The following is a 13,688-nucleotide window of genomic DNA, read 5'->3' as shown; positions in this document are numbered from 1 at the left end:
CAGTAGCCCTTCTCTGTGATAAAAGTATCGCTTCACTTTCTACACATTTATTTCGAATTCTTTGTGATTCTGTGCATTTTTATTGACAATAATTACATGTGTGACTTGTTACCAAACAGAAATGCATATTCCCTTGATTAAACAATAGTCGATAAATCAACTGAAATCAAAATTTGAATTAAAAATGTATAAAATTATGTTCAAATATGTGTTTGTAATTATATATATATATATATATATATATATATATATAGAGAGAGAGAGAGAGAGAGAGAGAGAGAGAAAAGAGAGAGAGAGTCAAACCTGTCTATAGCGGCCACCCAAGGGAGACGGAAAAAATGGCCGTTATAGACAGGTAATCCAACTTTGTGTGCATTGCTTACATGTAGTATCATCGTTGTAAGACCATCCTTAGATGTACATGTACATGTACATGTATGTGTGTACGTATGCACACACCGTGTGTTTCATGCATGTTTAACCATGCCGTGTATATGAAATTGTTACACAGTATAGTATGTGTATTGTCGTGAAGAAAGCTTAACACAAGTGCATTATTATGACTGAATGAGGGATGAATGCCGCGATGGCGATCACCGAACGTTGCCCGCACGGATACAAAGCAGAAAAAACATGCTGAATTATCGGCTTGGGTCTGTAATAGGGCATTTCTTTCGGGGGATTTTTCAGTGGCCGCTGTAGACAGGTGGTCGCTATAGACAGGTGGCCACTAAGGCAAGTTTGACTGTGTATTATATATATATATATATATATATATATATATATATATATACCGGGTGTCCCAAAAAAAGCGGAACGGTGGATTTTCGGTACCTTGCGTTCTAAAAGTGATACATTTTTTGACATCACTAGAAAGAGCATCTCCCGCAGAAGACCACGATACCAAAATCATTAAATTTGGTTGAGCACTTTTTATTCTACGCCAATTTCTGTAAATGCAGTCATTTTCAATTTTTTGAGACTTATGAGATAATAATTTGGGTGCGACACGCTTTCCATACTGTGAATTGTGTAAGCTCGTTGATCCATGTCAACAAAAGATAACGCTTTCATATTGGGAGCGCGCACACACACACACACACACACACACTGGTTTTTTTTTTTTCCTGGTCCGTGCCCAATGTGAAAGTTGTATCTTTTGTTGACATGGATCACCGAGCTTACACAATATTCACCGTATGGATCGCGTGTCGCACTCAAATTATTATCTCATAAGTCGCAAAAATCCGGCGAAATTTGACAATGACTGCATTTTCAGAAATTGGCGTAGAATTAAAAGTCCTGGACCAAATTTAATGATTTTGGTATCATAGTCTTCTGCGGAAGATGCTCTTTCTAATAATGTCAAAAGATATATAACTTTTAGACCGCAAGGTACTGAAAATCCACCGTTCCGCTTTTTTCGGGACACCCGGTATATATATATTTATATTATTTTAGATAATCCGTGGTTTCACTGTGTCATTGCTACTGTTTAATTGTGCCACTGCATGCCTCCCTCACGTCTCATATAACCTTCAGTACATTACATGATTATAACCGTACACTGTCATAAAAATGTTTCTCATTACGTATCCTTATGAAATTAAAGTTTTTATTCTTGCCATCAGCATTGGTACTATCTTAATAACAGCCATGGTTATGAAAAAAAAAAAATCCACTTACTGCCTTGTCGCTTAGGCCAGACTCGATATAATGGTTATTTCGTCCCTTCTTTATTCGTAGCTGTTCCGTTGATGACACCTTTGAGTTTACAGAAAAAAGTGAGCAGGACGCTTCAGACATGGATGGGTCAACTGACGTCAACGTTTACTTCAAGTTGAACTCCTTCCGCTTCGTCAGTGACGTAGATAAGCAGGTACGCTAACACTTAAACCACATAGTGACTGTAAAGTCGTCTCGATTATTAGCGACATATCGTCTTTAACTCTCACATTACCGTAGGCAAGTTGTTTGTACACGTTGTCGATGACATTTTGAAATAATGTCTCTTAGCTGTACTCATAAAGAGTTTTTGAAATGAGGCACTGTGAAAAGATGAAAAAAAAAAACTTGGAAAGGCAAGTAAAGTTTGAGTACGAAAAATTAAAGTGACGACTACGCCTTCCAAGTTTCCCACTGACTGCAACACAAATTTATCAAATTGTTTACATCAAACTGTTTCAGAATGTTATGAATTTTTACTAAGGTAAATCTTCATGGGCTAAGCCTAGATGTGCTTTCTTTTTTGATTACTAGAAAATTAAAAGCTCATGTCTTTAGAGGGGGTTTGATTTTGTTTTGTTTTGTTTATTCAATTGTTTGTTTTGGATATGGCGAAGACTCGTCGCCGTGGCTGCAGCCAGCCTACTTAGATAATACAGCTTTACAATTCCATAACCTTTGTAAGTGCCGAGAAGATTCCATTGGTGCATCACAGTGTGGGCACACAAAAAAAAAAAACACACACAAACAAACAAACAACAACTCACAGCTCTAATTCGCCTGTCATGTTGTATAACGTTGATGGATTGTTACTATAAAAATCTTGAAAAGTCAATGCAAAATGTTATTTTCGTCACTTTACATTTGTTTCTTGGAATTACTCTTTATTACTGTGTATCATTATATATACTATATATATATATATATATATATATATATATATATATATATATATATATACATACATACACGCGCATCCTCAGGTTTCATATAAAATAGCATCTGTACTTAACATATCTTTTCTAACTTTACCTAATTCCATACTTGTAAAGCTTGTATGTAAGTCTCTTCCACATTGTACTGTAATCTTACCGATCACCAAATATTGAACATGATAGTTATTTGTTCAAGATTGTTTGTCATGAAATTATATTGTTTCGTTTACATTGTGTACGTAAACTATCTTTATTCTGATAAACAATAACATACCTCATTAAAATGTAACCAAATTGCAGAACACAAGATCCCCATTATTTCCCCTGATTAAAGTTCTCTAATTAATGAAAAATAAGTGAGATCCAAATTGAAGAGCATACTATGCTGATTGAAGCGCTATGAACCAGATATTCTTGCCTCCCGTTATAATCAGCAAATAATGACTTGAGACTTCACACTTGGAAATTAAACCGTTATAGGATGTCGTACTCTTGTACATAATAAATAATGATGAAGAGTGAAAGGTCACTCTTCGTTCATCTTGGCTAGAATAGAATCACGCAAATTCAATTCAAATCAAATGAAGGGAATGTTTCATCAAAACAAGTTTCATCAAAAGCAGACATAGACACAGATATGAGATATGCACGGACTAACTGAAAAACAGCCGTGACTGATGTTGGTACCGTGATTAAATGAAATTAATGAATGAAAATTAATGAGAGTTATTGAATTTACAAGTACATCATTTATTTCTTTAACATGCAGGGCCTACATATCAGACCATGCATGTAAATTTTCCCTAACGGTCCAAGTTTACCTATTCAAACATAAATTCATAGACTGTATGATAATCATGCTACTGATTTCGCCTTGTCCGTCATTTGCTTTTGGAAAAACAAAAGTATCAATTCTAAAATTAGCAATGGAGGGAATCATGGTTGATACATTGTCATTCAAAACGTAATTATGTAATACCTCTGCAAACCAGTTAGAGAGTAGAGAGAGATGACGTCATCATATCAATCAATTGTTGTGCTTTGAGTGTACATGTGTGGTATCTACATGTAATAATCTTAAATCTCGATGAAATTTCCACCCTTTTAGTTGTTTTTTTTTATTTACAAATTTTCCAAACCTTATCAAAGTCGAACAAAGGGTAGACGACCACCTTCACAATCGTCATTGAATAAAAAACAAACAAAAAAGAACATGATGTTTCGTTTTGTCATAACTGTGTTTATTAGAAAACGCCTCTATCACAATCATGACAATCGCTGTTGTTCTTTGCTAGGTGTGGATTCACTGTGCGGTCATCGTCTGCCACGACACGTCAATAGATGAAGATTTCTGCCAAGCCTGCAGCACCAGTGGTAGAAAGAGAAGAAACGTGGCTCTTCGTTACAATTCTCGCGTCGCGAGGTCGTCAAACCTCAAGCTGGAGTGGAAGCATGCCGGTCCGATTCGTTTTGGATCAGCGGTCGCTGTGCCGCACTTTGGTAAATGTTCTGATTCTGCCCACTCCTCAAAGATCCTCATTTTAAGGATAATAATAATAATAATACTGATAATAATAATAATAATAATAATAATAATAATAGCGGTTATATTAAGACTGTCTTTCAGCTAATCTGAAATCTTGACATCAATTCTCGCTATCGCCAATGACGTAAAAGGTACCCGGATGTGGCTTTTTCGTCAAGATTTAGTGCACTTGGTAGCAAGGGCACTTCCGGCGCGGGGCATAATTTGCACAACGCTAGCGTGCGCGTCGCGTACCCTTACTTTACTTATAGCGCAGTGCCGACCACGGATACTAGTACAGTAGGCCGCTGTACCGCCCGAGCCAGCGAGTGGCCAGGCCTGTCATACTCGTACACTGTTAGTCCCCGCCGGCGGCCGGCCTTGCATTAGCATGCACCACTGCACGCAGCGCATAAGCTAACACATACCGGTACTGCTACAGTAGCGTACTGCTTGATCATGCGATCGATGTGCACATCACAGATCAGTCATCTCTGCATACGCTGAAAATATGCTGGAAAATATTCACCCACCTGGATATACAGTATATCGTCATGGAATGCCCATCTTTTTTTTTTATTTGTTCTCTGTCGAAATGTCGCGAACACAATCGGGAACGAACAGTGATCTCGAACTTATCCTGTCTCCGAAGCAATTTCTTCCAAGTAAGTACGTACAATGTACGTAGGCACTAGGCCTACCATTACCTAGTGCTACTATAATACTACCACTACTAGTAAGTCGTACGTACTGCGCTGTGGAGTCACCCGCAAACTTCACCCACGCGGCCACGTCACATCTCACATGCCAGTAAGGGTCCTATTTCTGCAGATTTTTTCATTTATTGTCGTGCGAACAACACATGGCAGCTTCGCGGCAACAACCAATAGTCGTATTTTCAAATCATATTAAAGCTGTAATTCAAGTCGAGAAAACCGGAAGTACACGTAGAATACAGTCGATTGTGTGTGTAAATAGCATTAGTCTCGTATCACGCGCGTACGAACTGAAGTGACTTTGCTACCGGACTATCCCATAATGCACCGTAAATGACGCTTAAATCAACATTCGGGTACTTTTTACGTCGTTGGCGATAGCGAGAATTGATACATTGCATTATGCAAGCATAAATGTAGATTTTAAGATTTTTAAAACATCATCATACATTACGATAAAACGTGGTATTTAAGATCAGTGGAATTTTAAGTGTACAATGACGATTTAATACAAAAAGAATACAAAAATCAAAATATCGAACACAGAACAGATAGGAAGAATTACTGGGCAAAGATCAAAAGACAGAGGTAAATCATATAACTGGATTGCACCTCTAATTTTGTCTGACTTTTTTGATCGATCGTTTTCATTATATATGTACATATTTTAAAAAAATTGTCACGAAGCACATACCCAAGATAGAGAGATAGAGAGAGAAATTATCAGGGTGACATGGTGCTCATCATGATGTGTGTGTGTGTGTGTGATGTGGGACAAACTTCAATCTTAGAATGGGAGACTTCTCAAATAAAGATTTATCTAATTTTGAATACATTTAGGCTGTTGCTAATATGCAGCTTGGAAGGTCTGACATTGCGACTTTTCAGATTAGCATTTTGTTTGTTTTTTTATGAAGCTTTTGCCCCTCTCCCCAATCATATTGATTACTGCAAAACTTTATCAAATTTTTTGTCATATACATAAGAAATTCAGGTAAACGTTGAATCAAACTATGATAATTTGAAAATTAGGCCTGCAGTGAATGGTAACAATCAGTGATTTCTTGTTTTCGATTGGCTATGGAAAAAAAATGCTCATTACTACGGATGTTATCTTCGATTGCAGTTACCAGTACATGTATTGTTGTAAAGTTACCAAAGTTTTATACGTCATGAACAAGGGGGGCCAGTGTGTTAATTTAGAGACACTATGGTGGACAGTAGAGGTGGTGGGATTGTTGGTTCCTTTCGGTGATTTCTTTTTCATTTGTATCAAACAACGGCTAAGAGGTGCATCCTTCCATATTATCACATTTCTCGCTTGTTAAGACAATTGAGTGCCCAAGTATCCGTGCAGACACCATATCCTATTCATTTCCAAACGGAATAGTATTTTCATATCTATCAAAATGATGAAAGCATACTTAAATCAGTAAAATACGTTGGTAGAAACACGAACTCGTGAGGACATATACCCTTGTCTCTTCAAAGGCATAATTTGGCATTTGCAGATTGAACAAAAAACCAGCATCATTGCTTCAAAATAGTTCTAAAATGTGAGTTAGGGATGGAAACATCCAATGTAAATATTTGAAGCAGTATAATCGATGTTAAGTATTGTTAATATACAAAATGTGAAAAATAGTTACAATAAAAAAACAATCCAGACTAAACCGTCTACAGTTATAATTAATGAGAAAATAATGATATCTCCTTATATTTACGCTTTATTGCAAAAAAAAAAAAAAAATATATATATATATCGTACGATGTTTTGTGATACAACTGACCTACGCATACAGTGATTATGCATCAAAAGTGATATCTTCAATTTTTTTTTTAAATCACTGCTCCCAAAGGTAAACACGACCTTTAACAGAAAACTTTGCATGCAGACAAGTGATGCATTGCGAAAAAACAAAAAAAAAAAAACAAAAAACAAACGAACCAAGAACATGATGATATCGTACCTTTGCTGTCATAACCACAGGTGAAGACGAGCAGGACACAGCATGGATGAATTCGGTGATCGGCTTGGGAGTTATCATCGGTGTCTTCTCCGTCATCCTACTTGCTGTGGTTAAACACTATAAGAGGCGGCTACGTAGAGAGGTTAAATACCAACAGCTAAACACGTGCGGATAGGGAAGTCCCTGCAACCCGGAAGATGTGTTTCCGTCGGAAGTAATCATTTTTCTCGCCATGGTAATGTCGGTATAACCGCTCTCCTATCTTCATAATTATACAGTATAACTTGAATGACATTTCGGAATCTGAGCAGAATTATGTACAGATCTTCTATATCACCTTGTGTCATGGCTGGCAATGAAGTTGCGTTTATTTCTAATGGCCAACGTACGTATGTAATTCACATTCATGAAGTTTAACAACACCCTCTCGAGAATAATGTTAATAAGTCATAGAGGGCATGCGGAATTCACTCTTAAGTAGCATTTGTATCAAGATGTGTCTTTAACCCGGTCATCAAAGGAGACCTCCGGATAATTTTCAGACTTTACAATTCCAAATAAGCTAAACGGTTAAACTGTCAGTTTTGCCATTGACCAATGTTGACCTGCAGTTATCATCGCCCCAATGAATCACGCATTGTTTTTACTAACTTGTTTTTGTACTCAGAGCCGCACACATAATCAGCATTGGTTTCCTGACACTTTTTTTCTACCAGAAAAAAAGAGAATCTCTGCGTGACCATGATCAATATTGTCGGTTCATTGTATGTAGAAGGTTGTACTTTTTTATACGCAGACCCTAGAATTATACCAATCCGTACTTGAAACAAACAGAAACGTTATTATCATTCTATTAAGTTTTGTAACTATCCGTGAAAAAGCTACCTGCTTCGTTTCTCAAGATCTCAAATATAAAAGCAACATCCATGCGATTACACTCTGAGTAATTGCACAGAGGATATCAAATATAAAAGACGTACGTAGATTTTTGTCCTTTTTTATTGAAATGCTTAACTTTACGAAGAATGATCGATAAAGACGAGAATAATGAAATCATAAGGATTGTAATGAAGTGATTATGGAAAGGATTTTTTTTTAATCGCCAGAGTATGTGCTTTGATATTATCATGAGCAAACAGTGATACATACATTATGTAATCTCCCTAATGGCGGTGTGTGATTTTGTTGATCGGTGTGTTTATCATTAAAACTGTTGTTTGTATTCAAGAAATATATGGTTGTTCGGAATGATTTAAAGTGTTTTATTGCTTGCATTTTATATCGACATACATACATCTACAATGTTAATAGCAATGCATTGTAATGTATACGCTCGTGTACACAGTCTCTTTCGGCAAACGAGAGTTTTGCTCTTCCAAACAAAAAAAAAACAAACAGATATATTGCCAATATTCTGTGTGTATTTTAGGGGATTCCAATCCTAACTTAAAACAATATTCACTGCGCGTTAATGGCTAAGCCAAAGATGTGTATTTACCTTTTTCAGCAGCTATTCGTTTTCCGATTTGCGTTCAATAACTTGAGAAAAACATGCTATTGTAATAAAAAAAAAAAAAAAAAAAAAAAAAACTGCCTTTCGTGAGAGGCAAACAACCGGGGGGGGGGGGGGGGGCATTTCATGAATCATTTTGGTCGGATAGTTTTTTGACAAACTGTTACAAGCTATTGAAATCCTTGCATCTGATTGGCTTAGAGCCCAATTTGTCCGACAACTTGTCAGACAAATGCTTCATAAAAATGCCCCCCCCCCCCCCCACGGCCACATTCCCTATGAGGCCATCAGCCTAGTCAAGCTATGCTTATGCTGACGGTTTCCTGCTTCCTTGTTGAATCATCTGTATTTATATGCCAAGTTTTACAATGATTTTGTTATGCAGGAACTATAAACTGCACTTTTATATTGCTCCTTTGTCATTTGGTTATGTTTTGTTTCAATTTGTCACACCCATGTAATTCATTTTTACTTGATTTTAGAAGCAGAACGAATACGAACCAATGAAGTCTGAGACACTGCAAATTCGTTTGCAACTTCATAACTTTTGCGATAAGCAGCAGAAAGACAGCACTGGACATATTTCGAACCAGTTTTTATCACCATGTTTATCAATTACGAGGATATTTTATATTGAGTAAGGCATGAATCTTCCTATAACGCATGAATCCTCTTGATGACGCCATAAGTGTAACAGACAAGAGAATTAAACCCTGCGACCCTTATGAACTCAAGACACTTTCGCTTTCGTTCAGTGTAGTTATATTTTCTTGATTCCATGACAAAAAAGGCAAAACCAGGTTTATCTTATAATACCCTTCCAAGTGCTTATGATCAAGGCTCCGATCTTAGTTGGCTGTTTGAGATTGGAGTCGGTATTCATTCGAATTGTGTATGTTATTCGGTTGTATAACCCTACACAGAATCACTACGTTTGATATAATCAGAACACTTGCCGGTCTCCGCATTAATTTCCAACCATCTCATTGGCTTTTAGTAGATTCGTCAGCAACTAAAGGTAACAAATGATAATGATGAATACTAAAAATACACTCATAAAGACAGTACTCATCCCTCATTGTACAATAAGAGCACATTGGACTATTGTATCAAATGATCCAATAGTCCTCCTCGACGATAACCTTAGATGAAGAAAATGAATAAATCTGTCAATTTTAATATAAGTCACCAAATACTTTGTTCAATTGATTGCATTTATTTTGATTGTCTTTTGTTTATTTATTGTTGATCTGTAACTTGTTTGCTAATACATATGCTCTATTAGAAATCCAGTTGCTTATTGCATAGAACATTTTACCTGAGAAAACATCGGGTTGATTTTAACCAGAGGTTTTTTTTTTTTTTTCACAGCTTCAAAGTTTTATGAAACAGGCCCAAGATGGTGTATCGCAGTGGTTATCTATTTATTCATAAATGTGATAACTGTTATTTGTCCTTGGAATGATGCTACCTTGTCCTACCATGTTTACCGGCGTGGAAAAGATTTCCTTTGTGTGAAAGAAAAACTGAAAAAAAAAAAGATATTGCAGTGTATATATTTATTCAAGAATGAATACAAACTTTGCTTGTATTTGCTGATTCACGCAGACCTTTGATATGCAATGTCTGTCACATGATTTTGTCCTTGTATATGTTTGAAAATACATAATCTCAACTAATCAATACAACAAGGTTTTGTCGGTTCATTATACTGTGTTTTATCATAAAACTGCGTAGGCTGTGCAAAGTCTAATGTCGGAAATGTATAGTAGAATTGTGTATTTCAGTATATGCATTTGCACATGTGTGAGATTCTGTGTGATAGATACAAGGTTTGTCCCGTTTCATACGTTCACCAAGAAATTTTACTTGATTTAGGAAGTGTTGGAAAAAGGATAAAAGGCTATGAATATTATTGAAAGATGGCAGTAACCGTCTTGCCGTTCAGACTCATTCTTTTTTTTTTCTTTTTCATTTTTAGTAAAGTAGGACACACGAAGAGTGTTAGATTAATAGCCAGGTGACACCTTAGGACAAGTGACACTCTTAATAGGAAATTTTACGCGCATAAGCTATGCAGCAAATTTCAAATACGAGGAAAATACGAGTGGAATAGAGTTCGCCTGTGTATGCTGGAGTAGATGAGTTCAATTGTCATGAATTATACGTACATGTAGGTGACAAATGTAGTGACAAGAACAACTCAAAATCAAGTTTTAGAAGAATGTAATGTGTAAATAGATGTATATATATATATATATATATATATATATATATATATATACGTTTTGTATATATATTGACAGCAAATCTTGCACATATAGACGTGGCTGGTGTTGGGTGCTGTCAATAGATTTACTGTCCTTGCACCGCCCCGCCATGTTGTGGTTAAGTCCTTTGATGTCAGTTATGTATATATATATGTATCACATTTGTGACCCTGCATCACAAAACCAACAAAAAGTCGCCAGACATGGATTTTTAGTTAAGGGCAGATTCTAAAAGAGCTGACTCTAATAAGCTTTAAAATGATGTATAACTCAATTCATATGGACTCCCCTAACCTATCTAAATACTGGAAAGAAAGTACACACTCTGGAAAAGTGTGAACTGAGAAAAGAGGTTCTGAAGTACAGGTTCTATTCAAGTGCTTAATCTTTACCAAGCCGTGCTAGTTGTGTGATGAAAGGGACAAAACACAGAATGTAACCACAGGAGCAACAACAATGCAGGGATTATCAGATTAAGCTGAAATTGAGCATGTTCTATTAACACGTTCTGTCCATGATTAATGCCAACTTCCAAAGCAGTAGCATTCTCCTTACAAAAGCTATGAGATTTGAAAGTGAAGAGAGTGCGAAGGATTTTAAGAAATGAATAGGCCCTCTAAGATATACCTGATCATTCAACTCTTCCACCAAAAGGGGTTGTAGAAAACTGCTTAAAACACACTTTCCCATTCATGTTATGATCCCAAACTAAAGAAATAACGTAGAAGAAGAATAGCTCTTTCAGAAAATCTGAAAAACTCAAGATTGACTAGGTTGACCCATTTCAACTTTTTTGAGTCCTCACGTAAAATCAAGGGCTACGACTTTTTGTTGGTTTTGAGATGCACGGTCACATTAAACATTTTGTGCGTGTGTGTGTGTGCGTGCGTGTGTGTGTGTGTGTGTGTGTATGTGTTGCAGCTGTAAAAAGTTTGATCCCCCCCCCCAAAAAAAAAAAAAATGAGTTTACTCCGTTCTTGCTGAGCTGAGAAATATGCGATGCAAAGTGCTAAAAAAAAGAGAAAAAGGTAAGAAATTGTGAGATATTTTCAATCAGAACTTTTAGAATATCCTTGCTAGGTTACAAGTCAATCATCACTTACACTTCAAACTGTTACAAAATGACACTTAGATTATTTTACGATCAAACTCTTATGCCTTAGTCACTTGTAACGATGTATTATATTTCCATGTTATGTGGGCAGTTAGTAACCTAGGAACATAATGCTCACGTGTTTTGTGGTCTATGAAAAAATAATGTATAAGTCAATATATAAGTAGTATTGACAAATCATATATAGATATTCAAGTATTCTGCGAGGAGGAAAATGCCTTGAAAAAGCCTAGTGTACAAGGTCACAGTCAAGTACGACAATAAAGAAAAAAAAATCATACTATGGACTAACGGGCGGCACCTTCAAAGACAGTTGCAAGTAACCAAACATGAGAAAAAAAAAAAAAAACTCAACTTCTAATAGACATTTACAACTTGAACAAGACAAAAAGCCACTATACATTAATTTTTGACATCCTTAAAAGAATTAAGACAGATTTCAATAAAAGCAAGAGAGGCTTGTGTGATCTCTGCCTCGATGAAAAAATACGCAATTTTTTTCGACACAGAAGCCTTCATTCAGCAAGAGAGCGGATAATCTTAAGTGTAGGCACCAAAAAAGACCAGCCAAAAAACCACTGAATAACTCTAAAGAAGGGCATTTCAAATTATCCATTACAATAGCAGCAGCACTCCCCCCCCCCCCCCGAACAAAAAAAAAAAAAAATCAAAGACAAATATGTTTGTCTTTAAAGATTGCCCAAGGTGTGTTGCCCTTAATCCGACAAAACTAATCAAAATCAAAGTTATGATCTGTAAACAGACTTCTTTACAGTATAGTTAATCATTTCCCATCGACAATCCCATATGAATACTCTGAACCGGTTGTTGAAATAGTGGGTGTAATCTCAAGAGATAAGAATCTGTGGCGTTATAAAATGCTTCCAAGCTCTGTGATTCATAAGGGGTTCGCCATTCGTGACGAGGACTTTACCTTGTCAAAGTAAAACTTGTTCAAGACAGGGTGGCGATAATTTACAAGCTCCTTCAGTGGGGTCAAGAAAATACTTAAAAACATGCAATTTGATACAATCGCTAGGGTTGGACATTCGTTGTTTACTTCGCACACACACATACGCACACACACACACACACACACACACGTACACACACAAAGAAGACACACAAAACTACAGTCATGCTTAATTAAGCCGCACGGATACGGGGAGACATTTCAAAGAAGAGAACATAAGGGCAGAAATCATGAGACGAGAGACGTACAATTCACAATAGCTGGCAGAAAATTTAAAGAGAAACTAAGACTACTGCAGATTAGTAGCAACTATAAAAACAATATATATATATATATATATATATATATATATATATATTTGTGTAAAAATCATAGTCAGACAAAGAAGAATAGGCAGACACTAAAAAAAAAAGGAAGAAAGAACACAGAGATTGTCCTGTCGACGGCGTTGAGGTTATTGTTAATCTACTGTTATCAATATGTTTACGCATGATGTGCAAGAGGGCTGTTTGCACAGGTTTGTTGATATAATAGTTTGCCGTGTTGCGATAACCCCTACCTTTGCATGAACGGTACCATGGTGTGACGAAATATTTTAGTAGGCATGGCAGATTTACAAAGTACGATGGAAGCATAGGAACTTCCCCACCTTTGATGACCTATCTCCCAGACGAACCAGCCCTAAAACTTTAACATCATTTCTAATAACCAACATTTAAAAAAAGGGAAAAAAGAGGCACTTCAACCTGGGAATTTATGATCTAAATTACTTCACGTTTACTTTACTTATGTTTTGGAGATAAAGTAAAACCTGACACAATATGTACATTATATATATATATATATATATATATATATATATATATATATATATATTTTTTTTTTTTTGTTTCCCTTTTTGTATTACATCTTAATAACATAAAGGAAGGTATCAAACAACCGCTATT

The 13,688-nt window shown here is 36.1% G+C and overlaps 1 protein-coding gene across 1 annotated transcript in view; it reads left to right on the top strand.

Moving 5' to 3' along the window:
- Positions 1 to 7,489, top strand: part of LOC140231228 (sushi, von Willebrand factor type A, EGF and pentraxin domain-containing protein 1-like) — an 83,119-nt gene extending 75,630 nt beyond the window's left edge. Inside the window, exons 34-36 of the mRNA XM_072311374.1 lie at positions 1,747 to 1,879; positions 3,956 to 4,160; positions 6,892 to 7,489. Coding sequence (XP_072167475.1) covers positions 1,747 to 1,879; positions 3,956 to 4,160; positions 6,892 to 7,046 — 493 coding nt within the window. The 3' untranslated portion in view covers positions 7,047 to 7,489. The remainder of the gene's footprint in view (positions 1 to 1,746; positions 1,880 to 3,955; positions 4,161 to 6,891) is intronic.
- Positions 7,490 to 13,688: the final 6,199 nt, after the last annotated feature.

Source organism: Diadema setosum, chromosome 7 (genome assembly GCF_964275005.1).
Source record: "Diadema setosum chromosome 7, eeDiaSeto1, whole genome shotgun sequence".
Lineage (NCBI taxonomy): Eukaryota > Metazoa > Echinodermata > Echinoidea > Diadematoida > Diadematidae > Diadema > Diadema setosum.
This window is presented reverse-complemented; position numbering and strand designations above follow the sequence as displayed.